The sequence below is a fragment of the Corythoichthys intestinalis genome, chromosome 4, assembly GCF_030265065.1.
Source record: "Corythoichthys intestinalis isolate RoL2023-P3 chromosome 4, ASM3026506v1, whole genome shotgun sequence".
Lineage (NCBI taxonomy): Eukaryota > Metazoa > Chordata > Actinopteri > Syngnathiformes > Syngnathidae > Corythoichthys > Corythoichthys intestinalis.
The window spans coordinates 24,692,364-24,710,764 of record NC_080398.1 but is presented as its reverse complement, the minus strand read 5'-3'; the positions used below and the strand labels follow the sequence as shown (position 1 = coordinate 24,710,764).

Below are 18,401 nucleotides of genomic sequence, written 5' to 3'. Positions count from 1 at the left end.
GAATTTCAAGTCACCTGAGTGTTTTCCGCCATATATATAAATATACAGTGGTACCACGACATACAATAGCTTCAACACGCGATCTTTTCAACATCCGACGTAAAATTTGACTCGCCATTTGTTTCTACATTGACGACATGCTCAAAATACGACGATTCATGACAGCCTCGCAGTTTCTTTGTTTTCCCGCAAGATGAATGCACGGCGGATTTCCTTGTGAGAGAAATCAACCTGGGTTCCAAGTATGTTAGTGCAGGTGGAAAAAAAAAAGGAAAACGGTGAGGCTTACCATCGAAATGAAAATGGAAATGATAGAAAAATATGAGCATTGTGTGTGTGTCCGTGAACTGACTAGGCAAAACAGCAGTAGAATGTCTATGATCTCGACGGTCCTTCTCCCACCTCCATTCGCCAGTCTTTATAAGTTAAAGTGACGATTATTATGATTGGAAAATCGCCCAAAAATCGCCAGCTTCGTCAGGTTTTTAATCATTTATTTCAGAACTTGTGCAACACAACATGCCTACTGTCCGCTGCAGCTGAACATGAAAAGTGAAAGTAAAAAGTCCTCTCACTCTGTAAAGTCAGGCACGCGGTGCATTCAGGTACACCACGGAAAAATACATCTGCCACATTAGAACCCGATTCATTACATTATTACAGGTATTATCATTATTATTCCTATTTCTATTCATAATTTATTTGTTTTGCTCTGTGTAATTGCTATTTGCAATAGTACCAGTGGTATTTATTAAGGATTTAGTGAAAATTTTCGGGCTGTAGAACGAATTAATGGAATTATAATGTATTCTTATGGGGAAATCCTGCTCGACATACAGTACGAGCATTTCGACTTACAAACAAGGTCCTGGAACGAATTAACTTTGTATATACCACTGTTATTGTAACTTAGTTTTATTTCTGAGACTGCATTTCGGGGTCATCAACAAAGTCAAACTCCGCCTATGGTTTTGAAAAACTTTTCTGTGGACTGACAGGGAAAAAAAGTTTAACACTTTTGAAAGTGAAGTGTGAAACAAAGCATTTAGTTTAACGGCTCTGAGTTTAACACTTTTGAAGGTGAAGTGTTAAACAAAGCATTTGATTCAAAGAATATCTTTGACTTGACTCACAAGTGGTACTCTTTCTGTACTAATCACTTTAGTTTACTGAATTTATCCGCAATACATTAATTTTGTGATGATAATGAACCCAATTAGATATATCACAAAGATTTTAACTGGGAGGGTAGTAATTGATCATATTTCACTGCTATTGACAGCGACAGAATTCATTTTAACAGTCAAAATGGATTGGACGTCTATCGCTGTCGATGGCCGTCAACGAGTTGTTATTATTTCAGTGACATAATGAACATTTCATGGCTCTCTCTACAATTTGTAACACATTTTATAGAACATTTATGTGTACCTAATGTTGTGTCCAGATCATGTGGGCGGGAAAAGATCCGCCCTTTTGTACGTAAAAATAACGTGCGGTGACGTCACGACGTTACCAGCGTAAACAAAACATGTCGCTCAGACAGACACAAGGAAGAGGTAAGTATGGCCTTATTTTTACTCAAAAGCACCGTGTTTGATGAATGAACGCTGAAAAACCAAATATTTACACGTCTCCTACTTAAAAAAAAATATCTGCAGGTTTTTGAGAAAGTTGATCTCCTTCTGCTAACGTGTTTAGCTGGCGCCTAGCTTATATTGTACTGTATTTCTTAGTTTGTTAATGTAATACGTATCAATTCGATATATATGTTTTACTTTCTAGTCAATATAGTTTACGAATAAAACACACAGTGGCTAAGTGACATAATGTGTGTGATACATTTCAGAAATGAACGGTCAAGCGGACGTCGAAGTCGACTACAAGCGAAAATACAAGAATCTCAAACGAAAATTAAAATTTCTGGTGTATGTAAGTATTCAAATTAAAGGTAGTAAAAGTACTCGCATGCTGTACTAAAGTAGAAATTGTGTGGGAAAAGGCTGGTAAGAGTGATAGTACTGAATTACCTCCTAAAGGCAAATGTGTGTGTGTTGGGGGGGGGCGCTTATAATAAACAATAATAAACGGGGAAAAAAGCTTCAAAGAGATATTTAACAGATAACAGATTCTAACTGAGTCATAAACCCACCTAGCAACTGTAATATAAAATATGACTGTAGAGGTTGTTGTTTTGCAGAGTTGAAGGATGTTTGGAGTGAAATAAGATTTAAGAAAAACCATAACTGTAAGCAGTCGTCATTGATTGCAATCTAAATTTAAATATAAAACTCGAGTGATACTGCAGCCCTTAAAGTTGAATTCTTTCTACAGGAAAAACTAGTTATTTAATCCTCAATTATACTTTAAATAATTAAAAAAAACTTTAGTTTTAATTTTTTTTCACCCTCCAATTCAATTTTAATGAGTTTTCGAAGTCTGCGATTGGCTGGCAACCAATTTACGGCGTGCCCCGCTTACTGCTCACTTTAAGCTGGGATAAGTTCCAGCACCCCCGCGACCCTAGTGAGGATAAGCGCAATGCAAGATAAATGAATGCGTATTTGGAGTGAATTTGCTATATTATTCATTTTCAGTGTACTTGAAATGATCAGTTTTAGTTAAGTTGTTATTAGTTTTAATATTGCACTGATCCCTCGCTACTTCGCGCTTCAAACCTGGCGCCTTGAGTCTGTCACGGATTGTTTTCTGTTAAATATAAATACAGTTTTTGATTTAATGTAATTTAATGTTAGGATAATGCATATATACATGTACAAATCATTGTTTTCTTTTATATATATATATATATATATATATATATATATATATATATATATATATATATATACAGTGGTACCTCTACATACGAATTTAATTCGTTCCAGGACCTTGTTTGTAAGTCGAAATGGTCGTATGTCGAGCAGGATTTTCCCATAGGAATACATTATAATTCCATTAATTCGTTCCAAAGCCTAAAAACATACACTAAATTCTTAATAAATACTGCTGGCACTGTTACAAATGACAATTAAACATAGAAAAACAAATAAGTTATAAATAAATAATTCAGAATAATATAAGAAGAAGAAGAAGAATTAATAATTCTTCCTGAAAATAATGTAACGAATCGGATTCTAATATGGCGGACACTTTTTACTGTCCCTGAACGCACCGCGAAGGTGACGTCTCCAGTGAGATAGGTCGGTGCGGTAGAGATAATACTTTCGTTTTCCTGAGAGCAGTCAACTGCTTAAGACAATGAGCGTTTTGTGTTGGATAAGTTCTTAAATAAATGATAAAAACGTGACAAAGCTGGCGATTTCCTTGGCAATGTTACCACAATAATAATTGTCACCTTAACTTATAAATAGTGGCAAACGGTGGTCATAAGAGGACCATGGAGCTGTATTGTTGAGCCAGTTCAGGGACGCGCACCCCAAGCTCATATTTTTCTATAACTTGCATCTTCATTTCAAAGGTAAGCATCACTTTTTTCCTTGTTTCTCCAACTGTATCAACTTTTTTTGAAAACTGTTGATTTCTCACATAAGAAAATCCACCGTGGGTTCGTTTGCAGTGCTGTCATGTCGTCGTATTTCGAGCAACTCGTCGGATGTAGAAACAAATGGCGGCTCAAATTTTACGTCGGATGTCGAAAAGATCGTGTGTCGAAGTGATCGTATGTAGAGGTACCACTGTATATATATATATCGTAATTATTACATTTGCAGTGCTTAAAAAAACATTTATAAAATTATACATGTTTTTTTTTTTCTTTTAATTAATTATACTTTTACAGGGAGAAAAAGGCAAATAAAATGTCTTGTATACATCTCTTTCCAATGTAGTTAAATATTAATAAATACATTGAACCATTAAAAAAAATGTAAATAATATAATATAAAATCTACTTCGCGGATTTACACAGAAAATGAGGAATGAGGTATCACTGTAGTTGGTTTCAGGTGCAGGATTTAAAAAAAAAGAAAAAAAATCAAAAATAATTTTTTAAGAAATTCAAACAGTAATTTTGTCACTGACATGTTAATATTTTACAAAATACAAGAACAAAGGGATGTCTTTAATTTCAATTAAATTAATTAATTAATTAATTTTGTGGACATAAACTACAAATGTGTAAATCTGTATTGACTTATAATGACTTTCCTACACTACCGTTCAAAAGTTTGGGGTTGTGGCCCCAAACTTTTGAACAGTAGTGTACATTCAGTTTGTTACCACTTTTTTCTTTTTAATTGCAATTTTTATTTACTTCAGAGAACGAAAATTATTTTTCAATTCTAGTTTTTGTTATTTCGTTCATTTATATAATACCCTCGATCAGAACCACACAACGAGTAGCAAAAAACAGATATTCCTTTCAAATGTATGGAGTGAAAATAAATAGAAGTAATTCAGACACTTTAATCTTATCAACACAGTACAAAAAGCAGATTTTAAAGTTGTTTTTGACACCACAATACACTTCCCTCCTAATTCTAGGAACATGAATGCTTCCAAGAGGAACTGAGAAGAGCACAGAGAAAACTCCTGAAAGTGTCGCGGGATAAAAGGTGAGTGTTAACAGGTTTTCCACAAAGTTCCTTAAAGTATTTTTTAAAAATGTATCAGATATGTCATACTCTTTACATGATACACGATTAGTCAATTATGTTAAATGACTCGATATGTTTCAGCTTCCTTCTGGACCGACTGCTTCCGTATGAGAGAGTAGATGAAGACTCATCAGGTAGTTCACCTAAAACCACATGTTAACAGTTAACAGACAATTTTTAGCATTAAAATGAAAGTTCATGCTTACAAATTTTACGTTTTTGGTTTTAGATTCCGATGCGACAGTTTCTTCAGACAACAGTGAGAGCGAAGTACTGCGGGAGAGGGAACGAGAACGGGAAGGAGCGAAGAAGTAAAGCCTTGACTGACGAGTTTAATTTGTTCTTTTAACTCAAACATAGACTTCACTATCAGTTGACGAGACAGCTCCTACAGACGTTGCGCCGCGGCTTCCCGTAGGGGGCCGGTGTTCTGTCAAATTTTGCACCCCATCAGAAATTGCAACTTTGCAATTCTGCACATGCGCATAATGTTAAAAATGGCCGTGAATGCAGCAGTTAACACTAAAGTAAACACTACAAACTTTCTTTAAAGAAAGAAATATTCAGTTACGTTTGATCATGGACAGACATGTAAAAATGTTCTACTGAGAAACATCCTGCCATGTTAGCTGCAAACAACAACTGCATGCCGCTCTCTCTCTGTTAACGTTTTCGCCGGGTATGTAAGCATTAATTTACTCCATGTTGCAGTAGCACATGTAGGTTTATGATGTAATTTGTTTATTTAGCACCTTTGGATAACATTGAGAGTCCAACTGAATGTAAAAGAGGGCTTATACCGCCATAAAAGCTTTGGGAGCAAAATATAAGGGTGCAAAATTTAAAAGAAGACCGGGACAGGCAGAGCGTCGCGGCAGAAGGCCAGGCAAGGCAGAGCATCGGGGCAGCTTTCACGGCGACAAACACAAAACACGCTGCATTCTAACGCCGGATTTAGGTGGAAACTGTACGAAAGTTTAAGTGCATACAAGCAGGCGGGAGTGTCTCAAGAGTGATTTGGTTAAGGATTCAAGGTAATTATTTTCTAAAATGGCACAATGCATGCCCTGAAATGAAATGAAATGAAATTTTAGCTTGAAAAATTTAAGTAAAATGAATAACTGCCTGTTTTTTGCTTTTGACCAAGAATCTAGACTTTTACGTTCTATAGAAATTCCTGGGTTTGCGCATTTATTTACTAGAATTTTCAACTTAAAAAGCTTTTTGTTTTGTGACGGCCGCCATGTTGGCTCTTGTATCCATACACTATTGCGTAACTTTACATTCAAATAATCAAGTAATTTTCCGCCAACTACCCGTTTTTGTGACGTCAGAATTCAACCTAAATAACTTGTGATTATATATACAGAAATGCAAAATTTGCATTGTAGAGTAAAATTAAGATTATTAGGCATGCTTTCCTCAAGTATTAAGTTTCTGATGTGAAAATTGAGTGATTTATTGGCTGTTGAAAACTTGTGTCAAAATTGCACTAAATTTAAAAAAAAAAAAAAAAAAACATAATTTTCGCACTATAAGGCGCACCTGACTATAAGCCGCCCCCCACCAAATTTGGCACGAAAACGGCATTTGTTAATAGATAAGCCGCACTGGACTATAAGCCGCATCTGTCCTGTAGTATGTATGTATGTATGTATGTATGTATGTCATTAGGTGTGTATTATGGGATATTTACACGAAAAGGATATTAACCAGTAAAACTTTATTTGACATCGGCGTCATACCAATTACTTTGAACCAATTGGCTGCAAAGCTTCATTGCTTCAAGAAGCTTAATTTGGCCATCACTGTCAAACAGTCATCCTCTGCTGCCACCTGCTGTCAACACTGTTGTTGTCCAACATGCCTCCGAGCATGCATTGCAGCGCTACAGATGTAAATAACAATCAAAAATTCATGTCCTGTGCTAATAATTTCTTCAGTTACTGTTCCAGTTGTTTCATTAATTGCTAGTTATGGTATTTGGTAACACTTTATTAGACAGTGGTGCCATAAGACTGTCATAACTATGACATGACACTGTCATGAGCATTTATGAATGCTTATAACAGATGTCATTTAGTGGTATCCGGCAAATTATCTCACTTTTGAATGGATGTAAAAGATTCAAGCTGGACATAAATGGAGTTATTGACATAATTTGTCGGATGTCACTTCACAACATAAGCATTCAGTAATGCCCATGATACTGTCATGTCATAAGTATGAATGACAGTCTTATGACTATGTTATGATGGCGCTTTGTAATAAATTGTTACCTATTAACCAGAATAAATCTTCAAATAAGTCGCACTGGACTATAAGCCGCAGAATTCAAAATGAAGGAGAAAAGTAGCGGCTTATAGTCCCAAAATCACGGTAAGTCGCTATTTCGGACAAAAACTTATATGTTAAATATAGTTTTTGATACTGGAAATCTTGGTAATTATCTCTGCATTCGGAGATTTCTGCATTTGGAGATTTTTTTTTTTTTTTTTTTTTGCATCTAGTGTAAAATCTGAGAATTTTATGGCCATTTTAAGTTTTGTTATACTTACATAAAAAAATAATTCATCGGGACATTATTGGCGAACGACTTTGAATTCTTTCAATTTTTTTTTGCTGCTGATCATGAAGACTTATACTGGACTGTCTCAGAAAAATTAGAATACACAATATTCTAATTTCCTGACTGTCTCAGGAAATTAGAATATTGTGTATTCTAATTTCCTGAGACAGTCCTGTATATATACACAGGACTGTCTCAAAAAATTAGAATATTGTGTATTCTAATTTCCTGAGACAGTCCAGTATATGCCTAACGGAGCGACCTGTTTCGGTTTTAGCTCGCTAGAGGCTTTGGTTTTGAAAATGTTTGAATTTTATTTGAAAATGGGCCCTCTCTGGAGCGGCCCCGCATCCCGTTTCCCATCAACTGATAGCGAAGTCTACAGTATGACTCAAAATACTTGTTAGATTGAGTTTGTTTTGCTTTGTGTGTTTCCAGGCGAAGAAATAGCCCCAGCACGTGTCTGCCGCCATCAACCTCACCTCACCTGTCCCTATTATCCCGTCCAGGCACACACCCACTTCAGTCTTCCGCCACTGGAACTTACCTCAATGCTGTGAGTACACAACATCTATTTCTCCGAACTCCTCACTGCCACCTCATCATCATTAAGTGTTATTACCACAAGTTGAGTCATCATTTTATTTAAAGTCCTCTGTTGCATTATTCATATTTTGGTCCGTTTGTTTTTTTATGTTTTCTGTCATGTTGGCCGTTTCCATTTGTGTATGTGTCTGTGTGATCATACCGCGGGCAGATGCCCTTCCCACCTGAGTATTTGGCTCCCACTGCTGAGCGAGTGAAGAAAGAGAGGAAACCAAAGGTGCCCAAAAACAAGAAAAGTGCAACCGGCAAGGTGAGAGAGGAGGGGAAAAAAGGCGATCAACCCATGTTCTTAAACTAGACAACATTTTTTATCTGATGGAAAGAAACAGTCATTCCATATTGCATTTATTCCCATTTCCTGCAAGCACCATCTTTCCAATCCTCACATTTTTTCCTCCAATCTGACTTTAGGTGGTTGCACCCATGACCGCCAATTACCCATCAGGCCAGACGGCTGCTTCGGCCACTGGCGGCCCCTTCAGCTGGGTCCCCCGTCAAATGCTCAGCGGGGACGCCGCCGAGGAGGACGGCGAGAGCGACGTCGACAGCGACAGAGGAGACGAAGACCGGGGCGAGGGGGATGAAGCCGAGCTTGTCATTGACATCCCTAATGAGTGAGCTTATCTGGGTGTTTGCCGTAATATTCAGTATGTGAGTAAATGGACATTAAGCTCAAATACTGCTATTGACAGCGATAGAGCCAAATCCATTTTTAACTGGAATGGCTGGTATCGAATGATGTTTCTGTGCCGTTGATGGCGATAGACATCCAATACAGTGGAAGTTTATTGTCGTCAATGGCATCTAATGAGTTAATTTATAAAGTTTCCTTAGTTTCAGTATTGTAAGAGGTAATATGCAAAATTTAAGCGTGGTCAGTATAAAACAAGTATATTTTTAGAGTAGCCTGTGGGTGGCGTTAAGGAGCCCTGGGTGATGATCATGTTGTTTAATTAGCATCTTAATATGCAACACCAGTGAAGAGTGTGGATCAATTTAGCAACAAAAATGCGCTCATTAATGCAGATTTCAGAACACTAAGAGAAATGCATTTTTTGTGCATTTCCAAAGTGTTGCATTTCAGCATTTAGTCTGCTGGCAAAGCCTCAGATGAACGACTTGTGCCATTCTAGGTCCACCAACTCCTATCTTGTGTCATCATTTATTTTGCTGTGAAGTGACATCAGTGAGCACAAATCATGCAAAGCACACAAAAGCATCCATTGATGTGCTGTACCGTCGTGTTCTGGAGTTTCAGTGTCATAAATCGACAAAGTTACTGTGAGGTCAAATGTAAAAAAAAAAGTTAATTTTAAGAGCAACTGTGGTTCGTCTATCACCGTTAATGGCAGCCAGTGAGTTAAGGGATCTGAAACGGATGAAATTGAGATAATATGAGCATAGACTTCACTATCAGTTGACAGGATAGGGGGCGCGGGCCGCTCCGTAGGGGGCCTATTTTCAAAAACTTGAAAATAAATTTTTTTAAAAACTAAAGCCGCTATTGACCTAAAATCAAAACGGGCACCTCCCTTAGGCATATATGAGTCTCCATGAGCAGCGGCATAAAAAAAATTGAAAGTTGTTCCCTACTAAAATTATTATTATATTATAATAATTATTTTTGATAAGTATAACAAAACATAAAATAATCGCCTATATTTTCAGGATCAATAGCAATATTTAACATAACATATAGGTTTTTGCCCGAAATAGCAAGCTATTTTTTTTCATTTATTGCAATTTTGAAATAGGTATTCAACAGCTAATTTTCACATCACAATCTTAATACTTGAGAAAAGCATGTGGAATCAGCTAAATTTTACTCGGCAAAAGCAAAATTTTCATTTTCCTACATACAATTAGAACTTATTTAGGTTGAATTCCGATGTCACTTTTGCCTCAGCACGTCTTACCGGCTATCTGGCCCTCGTCGTTTTTAGATTGAAATGTTACATAAAATAAAACACGTAAAAGCTGAATTGTTTTTGTATCGATGCATAAATGTCTAAATTACTGTTTTTTTTTTTTTGCCAAAAAACGGGCAGTAGGCAGAAAATTACCTCGTTATTTGAATGTAAAGTTTCGCTATTGTGTATGAATACAAAATCCAACATGCCGGCGATCACAAAGCAAAGAGCTTTTTAAGTTGAAAATCTTGTAAATAAATGCAAGTATCCCTGAATTTCTATAGATATGAACGTAAAACAGTCTAGATTCTTGGTTAAAAGCAAAAAAAAAAATAGGCAGTTATTATTCATTTTATGTAAATATTTCAAGCCAAAGTTACGCAAATTTTTTTCCATTCATTTTTTTCACAACGTTTCAAAATGCATGCATGGTGCCATTTTAGAAAATAATTACCTTGAATCCTCAACCAAATCACTCTTGAGACACTCCTGCCTGCTTATATGCACTAAAAGTTTTGTCCTGTTTCCACCTAAATCCGGCGTTAGAATGCAGCTAGTGTTTGAGTTTATTACAGTGAAAGCTGCCACGACACTCAACTTTGCCCGGCCCCCCACGGACTACCGTTGGGCAATTTCTGTAGGGGCTTTCCCGTCAATTGATATGAAGTCTATGACATGAGTTATGAGTACAGTATTTTTCTGACTATAAGTCAGACCTGAGTATAAGTCGCACCGATATAAAATATAAAGCTGGCGTAGGTGCTATGCGTACTCCCTACGTAAGAACTCAAAGGAGCCTGATGGCGGCTGAAACTAGACTGGGCAGTTGGCTCTGTCTTTAGAACGCTCGACTGGGTTCCTCCATTTGGAGAGAGTGAGAAAGGACCGTTGTGGCATCACTGTCACCATCAGACCAGTATGACATACATAATTTTTACAAACGGAAAGTTATACATTTTTCCCCTTATTTTAACGATACAATTTTTGCAAGCATTTTTAAGCCATTTTTTTGGGCTATGTAAGCAACACTTGTTGCAAACTTTCGATCTCAGTCCAAATTACTACCAAATCAATTCTTCGTCCTTAGTGTCAGTTTTAAACAACAACAACAACTCTGGAAGTAGAGGGCACACTTACGGAGCCCTTCTCGTGACTGTCAGTGTAACAAAAATGAAAAATCATTAAAGTCACAATTGAGTATGAGTTGCAGTGCTAGCCAAATTATGAGAAAACGTGTGACTTATAGTCCAGAAAATACAGTACTGTTTTTTATTTTTATACTCATATCTCGGCTTCCTCTCACATCCCAAAAGCATGAATCGTAGGCTCAGTAAACACTCCAAATTGTTCGAATTGTTGTGAATGGTTGTTTCTCACGATGTGCGACTGGCTAGCAACCAGTCCTGTTCCATTGTTAACCTGGGATAGGCTCCGGCACCCCCACAATCCTTTTGAGGATAAGCGGTTCAGAAGATGAATGAATACTCATTTCTCCTAGCACTCTCTGTGTTTTATTGGAACATCAAAACCTTGTAACATTTCATGAGTGAATTGAGATTTTCATGTCAATATATCAAATGTACCCATATTTTTTTTAGTCAAATCAACTGAATTGAAGTCTTTTCTACAGTTCAAATCCAAGGGCTCCCTCTTGTGGAGTTTCTAACCTGGCATGGAAAGAAACGAGGCTTGTAAACTTTTATTAGATTTTTTTTTTTTTTTTTTTTTGGTATGTGCACCAAACACTGTTAAGACTGCAACAAAGCGACATTGATGGTATTGGTTACAACAGTTCAATCATGGTTTAATAAATGGCCTTTTGGCTTCTATTAAAATCATTGTGTGGTAGCTTCTATTTTTTTCAGCTCTGCAAGCAGGAGTGTCACTTTTGATTCAAAGTTTATCATTGATTTTTAGCCACACCTAGACTCATTCTTTACACACACAGTGCATACACGAGCTGTGATTTAAATGCCAATTTTGTGTTTTACTGTGGCATATAAAAAGAATCGATGCTGGAGCCCAAGGGCTGTGGTTGGCTCGTGTTTGCTGTAAAACTCTTAAGCAACATGAAGGCAGTCTGGCTAGATTCCACCTGGAAGAAAACAGTGAGCAGGCTGTTTAGCTCACGAACGCCAGGTTATGCTGCATGTGCAAAAAACAGTGACAACACAGTTTCATCGTGCATTTTTGTAAAATTCATAAAGATTGGTTTTGGGAGTTAGATTTCAAAAGAAGCTGCAGTTTTGCTGAGACGGGACTAAATGCTTTAAGGAGGGACTATAGTTTTCATAGACATGGATGCACCTGTTTTACTTGACTTTCAGGAGTGTGACTCAAAGAGTGACAAGTGAGAGTTTGGGAAGTTGTGGTCATCCATGCGTTATTGTGTAGCTGGACTTTTGGACATTTTGACATTGATAGAGTGCCATTTAGATTGAGATTTCTGCTTAGCATTTTGAGTTCTGTGAAGGTGACTGAGTGACATGTCTCTACGGGACACCCAAAACTATTTTGAGTGGGGCAGGGCTTAAATGGCCCAAAAATAGTGATTATGTTATGCCAACTTAATGCCTAAAGTTTGGTATTTTTTCCCCAGTGTGAGTGATTTGATCTCAGGTGTAGTGCACTTCGTTCTCAGACTTGTTTACAAAAGATGGGCCATAGCCCAGCACGTCATGAATTTACATTGTGCTCAATAAAAGGGTCATTCGAGAATTTGAGGACATTTTCAAAAGGTTTCAGGGTAAATTTACTTGTCCTGAGACCAAATCTAAAATAAATAAATATAACTGAGAGAAAGTTTGGCATACCCCCGTTAAATGCAGTTTATTTCTTGTCCTACTCCCCTAATGACCAATTTGAGTCTCAAATAAAACGGTTAAAATCACATATCAATTCCGTATTTTGTTTCATTGGTGTCTCTTGTAGGCATGTGCCGGTATAATATTCTGACGTTATGATAACCTTAAGTCAAAATATCACGGTTTTTACGGTATTGCAATTACTAGGCAAGGCAAATTTATTTATATAGCACAATTCAACACAAGGCAATTCAAAGTGCTTTACATCACATGAAGACCATAAAAATCACATTTAAATCAACACAACGTAAAAACCAAGACAAATGATCGCATTTAATCACAGAATAAAAATAAATAAATAAAAATAAAACAAAAAGAAAAATAAAGCAAAAACTACTACTACTAATAATCATTTAAATCAGCAATGGAGATAAGCACAAGAGGAATAGAAGGCAGGTAGGTTGAAATATATAGACAGTTATGGATATGCAGTGCCAAACAAAAGCGTTTTTAGTCCTGATTTAAAGGAGCTAACAGTTCGAGCATACTTCAGACGTTCGGGTAACTTGTTCCAGAGGTGAGGAGCATAATAACTAAATGCTGCCTCACCCTGCTTGGTTCTTGTTCTTGGAACATGCAGAAGACCCGTTCCAGACGACCTTAGGGGTCTAGATGTCTCATAGGAATCTAACAAGTCAAGCATGTATTTTGGTCCAAGGCCATTAAGTGTTTTGTAGATGAGCAGTAGTATTTTATAGTCTATCCTTTGACTCACTGGAAGCCAGTGTAGCGATTTCAAAACCGGTGTAATGTGGTCCAGCTTCCTTGTATTTGTGAGGACTCTGGCTGCAGCATTCTGTACTAGCTGCAGCTTCCTGACTGATTTTTTATCAAGACCTGTAAATATACCGTTGCAGTAGTCCAATCTGCTGAAAATGAATGCATGCATAAGTTTTTCCATGTCTTGTTGAGTCAGAAGCCCCTTAATTCTGGTTATATTTTTTAGGTGGTAATAAGCGGATTTAGTGACGGACTTTAGATGGCTATCAAATTTTAGGTCTGAGTCAATAATTACGCCAAGGTTTCTGACTTGATTTGTAGCTGTAAGTGACATTGTGCTAAGTTGGCTGCTTATCTTTGACCTTTCCTTTTTTGGCCCAAAAATGATCACATCTGTCTTCTCCACATTTAACTGGAGAAAATTCTGGCACATCCATTCATTGATTTGACGAATGCATTTACTCAGGGAGACTAATCATGTGGGGACACAGAAATGTACAGTTGTGTGTCATCTGCATAGGCGTGATAGGAGATGTCATACTGTTCCATTATCTGAGCTAACGGAAGCATATAGATGTTAAATAAGAGTGGTCCAAGAATTGACCCTTGAGGGACTCCACACGTGAATTTGGTTCGTTCTGACTGATAGTTTCCAACTGACACACAGAAATCTCTATCATGTAAATAGGATGTGAACCGCTGAAGAATAGTGTCAGTAAGCCCTACCCACTGTTCCAATCTGCTGAGTAGTATGTTGTGATCAACCGTGTCAAATGCGGCGCTGAGATCCAATAGTAGCAGAACAGATGATTTGCCTGCATCGGTATTCCGACGAATATCATTTAGGACTTTGATAAGCATGGTCTCGGTGCTGTGTTGTGGCCGAAATTCAGACTGAATGAGTTAAAAAGATTGTTTTGCATCATAAAAGTCTGGATCTGTTCAAACACAACCCTTTCGATAATTTTCCCCAGGAATGTCAGATTTGATATTGGCCTGTAATTACTAATGGTTGAGGCATCCAGATTAGGTTTTTTTAGGAGAGGTTTTATTACTGCAGTTTTTAAAGTCTGAGGAAACTCTCCTGTTTGGAGGGAAGTATTTATAATCTGAAGTATGTCTGGGGCTATGCAATGAAAAACAGTTTTTGAAAAAGTTTGAAGGAAGGATGTCAAGGCAGCATGTTGTGGGCTTTAATTTCGACACAATTTCTGTTAAAGTGGCATAGTCCAGGAGGCTAAACTGTCTAAGATTGACGTGGAGGACATTTTGGGAGGCGTTTAGTGTAACATTTGTTAATCCGGAGTTGCACACAGTCTGTCTAATCTTTAGTACTTTGTGTGTAAAGAATGCTGCGAAATTATTATGCCAATTCCTGAGGTATTGATGCTTGTGGGTTTGTCAGTTTGTCAACAACAGAAAAAAGTGTGTGAGAAAGGTGGAAAAGCGCTATATAAGTATAACACCATTTACCATTTATTGTTGGTGTTTCTAATAATGATCTCTGAAAAATATGATTGTCTAGCATTTTTTAGTTTCTGGTTGTATTTGCGAAGACTCTCTTTGTAGATATCATAAAAAACTAGGAGTTTGTTTTTTCGCCATCTGCGTTCTGCTCGTCTACAAACTTGCTTTTGTTCTATAGCTAGTATGGCATTTCTCCAGGGTGACCTCTTCTTTCTTGACAAAGTTTTTGTCTTAATCGGGGCAATAGTGTCCATTACAGTCATCACACTGGAACTGAAACTATTTACAAGTTCTTCCACTGGAGCTATTGTAGGGGTTAATGATGAGGCATAGGCCTGTGTGAATAACGCACATGTGTTATCACTTATGTAACGCTTCCTAATCACCTCTGTTTCCCTTTTCAGAGGATGGACAGGGGTGGTCATTTTAAACATAATGCAGTAGTGATCAGACAGAGCAACATCATTCACTGTGACCTCAGAGATGTTAAGACCTTTGAATATTATTAAGTCCAGTATGTGCCCTCTGTTATGTGTTGGAACTGTGACATGCTGAGATAAACCAAATGTATCCAAAATATTCAAAAGCTCTCTAGCACATCCCTCTTCAGGATTATTAACATGAATGTTAAAGTCACCCACTAAAACAACACAATCAAAGTCCATGCAGACGGAAGACAGTATTTTGGTAAGCTCATCAAAAAACATTGTGTTATACTTCGGTGGTCTGTAAATTGTTACCAAGGCAGCTCTGCAAGGGCTTTTTAGCTGAATGACAATATATTCAAAGGAATCAAACTGACCACATGAAATATTCTTGCATTGAAAACTGTCCCTGATCAGACTGGCAACCCCACCTCCTTTCTTATGGGTTCTTGGCGCACTAAAGAAATTGAAGTTTGTGGGGGTTGCCTCAATCAGAACTGTCGAACTCTTATCTTGATCTAACCAAGTTTCTGTTAGGAACAACATGTCAAGGTTATGTTTGCTGATAAAATCATTAATTAAGAAAGATTTGCCAGTTAGCAGAGCCAATTGGAGATGCCAGACTGGATTCACTGGTGAGTTTTGGGAATGACATACTATGCTTAACATGTTGGCAGAGTTGATTGAACGTTTTTTATTTCTCACCAGCCTAGCCCTTTTTTTGTTGTTTATCACCACTGGGATTGTTGAGAATACATACTGTACTCCATAAGGCCCCGGCTTTTGCTGGGACAGAACAGTCTTTGTAATGTTGTCACAGCCTGGACCCGGTGCACATCATATTGGTGTCGCAAACATGGCCTCCTCCATAGAAGGATAATACCGTGTAGTTCCAGAGTTGTAGTGCTTTGGCTTTGCCCCGAGAGAATTCCAGGGGAGGCTGGTTGGTTTGTTGCCATCTTCCCCTGGCACCTGTCGGGTGTGACAGGTACAGGGTGGAAGCGAAGACATGAACTTGAGGAGATCAAGAGACTGGTTAACCTTGCTATCTAGATCCATGGAGTCCCAATCAGGTTGACTCATTATTCCATCCAAACTAAGTCGTCGGCGGGGTGGCTTCCGGGGCTGTGGGGATTTAGGCCTTGATGAGGCCTTAGCCTGACTGAGTCGGCGGAGTGGCGGTGTCTTGGAGTGTGAGGATTTGGTGCTGGATGGGGCCTTATCCTGGAGTCGGCGGCGTGGTGACGTCTTGGAGTGCGAGGATTTGGGGCTGGATGGGGCCTTATCCTGGAGTCGGCGGCGTGGTGGCGTCTTGGAGTGCGAGGATTTGGGGCTGGATGGGGCCTTAGCCTGGAGTCGGCGGCGTGGTGGCGTCTTGGAGTGCGAGGATTTGGGGCTGGATGGGGCCTCGACAGCAGAGGATTGCACGGTCGGGTCGTTCTCCTCCTGTTGAGCTGATGGAGCCACTTCTTGAGTCTCGTCTAAAGGGGGTCGATCACCTGCTACCAGGGTCTCCTCCCGTTGAGGCAGTGGAGCCTCAGCAGAGGAGGGTTGGTCACAGCCTGGCAGGGCTGGCTTAGTCACTTCCCCTTCAGCGACTATCGGCTCCATTTTTGGAGGAGACATTGATCCTGCATGCACACTGTCTGATTCAGCACTCATCCCAGCCACCATGTTTATCCGATGTTTTGGGACAGCTTGCCTCCTTTCCTCGAGATAAGCAGACTGTCTGTGCCTCAAGAGATAAAACATGCTGCTGCTTAGTAACCGCACTCCTGACTTATTTAGGTGAAGGCCATCGTTCTTAAAGAGATGCCTGTGCCCTGAAAATATGTTGAAATTGTCAGTGAAGTACATCGATTGTCCAGCGCATGTTGCTTTGAGCCATTTGTTGAGCATCATCACTCTGCTGAAACTTTCATCCCCCAGCCTGGGCGCGGGTATGGGTCCACTGAAAAACACCTCAGTATTTAAAGTTCCGACTTTGTTTATCAGTTCAGTGAAGTCTTGCTTTAAAAGCTCTTATTTTTGCTTCGCAATATCGAGGGCTCCTGTGTGTATTATCAGAGTAGTGGCTGTTGGATGCTGAGCAGCAATGCTCAGGATATTTTCAGAGATAACAGACACCGTAGCTTTGTTAAAACAACATACTCTGGTATTGTTGCTACAAAAGTGTTTCATCCCATTCACAGCAAAGTCGCCCACTATCAGAGTGCGGGGCCTATTGGGTCGCTTTCTCTGTAGCCTGCTAGCACATGCATTAGCATCGTACCTCTCTTTCGAGCTGGGTGTTCCAACTTTCCCTGGGTCAGGAGTCTCGGAGAGTGGCGTAAATCTATTTTCCAGTAGAATTCCAGCAGCTTGAGGCACTTTGCATTGAGCCTTTGTTGTTGCCTTTTTCTGTGATAATTTTCTTTCTGGTGCCGGAGTAGATGACGCTGTCTTCTGCAGAGGTGGCCATTCCTTTTCATCGTAAATCTGCCAGTGCTGGGTTCTGCCAGGGTCCCGTTGAGTCTCGATGGTGTTTGTTTGCATTCTGTGGGTCCGCTCTCACTCGCTGTTTTGGGAGATCGGCAGAGTGGTTTCATTCCCGAGCTGTCCATTTACCTCCATATTCACTTCAAGCCGGTAGATTTTTGTTTCCAGTACTGCTATCTTCTGGAGCAGTTTGTGGTAATCATCCATTGACAGGGGAGGCATGTTGCTGCTACTTAGCTTTCGTTAGCCGAATTCCTCAGCTCCGATAAGGTAGACTTGTGTTCCAGTAACGACAAAAAAGCACTTTAAAAGGCTCAAAAATGCTCAAAAAGCCTTTCTTTGAATATAAACAAGATTAAAAGAAAATTCCAAGACTTACTGAGTAATTTAGAGGTGATTAAAAATGATTAAAAAGATGATTGAAGCTTGAGAAGCAGGAGCAAAGCAGAGAGACGTCTGCACAGTAGCGAAGCAGCAGACCAGAGTGACCGAGTACTACTCTTAAATGTTTTTAAAAAAGTTTCCATTGAACAGGATTTTTATTTTTGAAAACATATTAGTGAATTGGAACATAATGTAATGTTAAGTTAGATAAAAAACAAACAAAATATTATAAAATTAGAATAAATATAGTTCTTTAGGTGAGCCTACATCCACAGCTCAACATTATTACCATCAGAACAAAAATAATTGAATTATTTTCCATTAAAAGCACGTGTGTATATCTTGTATCATGTTTACAT

General features: G+C 38.6%; 1 protein-coding gene across 2 annotated transcripts; it reads left to right on the top strand.

The window, feature by feature from the left end:
- The first annotated feature begins 316 nt into the window (after positions 1–316).
- ino80e (INO80 complex subunit E) lies at positions 317–11,506 on the top strand. Of its 2 annotated transcripts, XM_057834968.1 has the most exons (8): positions 1,479–1,559; positions 1,850–1,932; positions 4,507–4,577; positions 4,701–4,753; positions 4,849–4,930; positions 7,627–7,744; positions 7,946–8,044; positions 8,206–11,506. In XM_057834968.1, the coding sequence occupies exons 1-8, from the start codon at positions 1,532–1,534 to the stop codon at positions 8,410–8,412; spliced, it is 741 nt and encodes a 246-aa protein (XP_057690951.1). In that variant the 5' UTR covers positions 1,479–1,531; the 3' UTR covers positions 8,413–11,506. The 2 variants fall into 2 exon arrangements, with proteins under 2 accessions (XP_057690952.1, XP_057690951.1); XM_057834969.1 differs by lacking the exon at positions 7,946–8,044 and having other exon boundaries at positions 317–1,559.
- Positions 11,507–18,401: the final 6,895 nt, after the last annotated feature.

Bases quoted from the DNA above. Each gene is read 5' to 3' on its own strand.
- ino80e (XM_057834968.1), top strand. From the start codon at position 1,532: ATGTCGCTCAGACAGACACAAGGAAGAG. The intron at 4,578-4,700 runs GTGAGTGTTAAC...GATATGTTTCAG, and splicing joins AAAGTGTCGCGGGATAAAAG to CTTCCTTCTGGACCGACTGC. The intron at 4,754-4,848 runs GTAGTTCACCTA...TTTTGGTTTTAG, and splicing joins AGTAGATGAAGACTCATCAG to ATTCCGATGCGACAGTTTCT.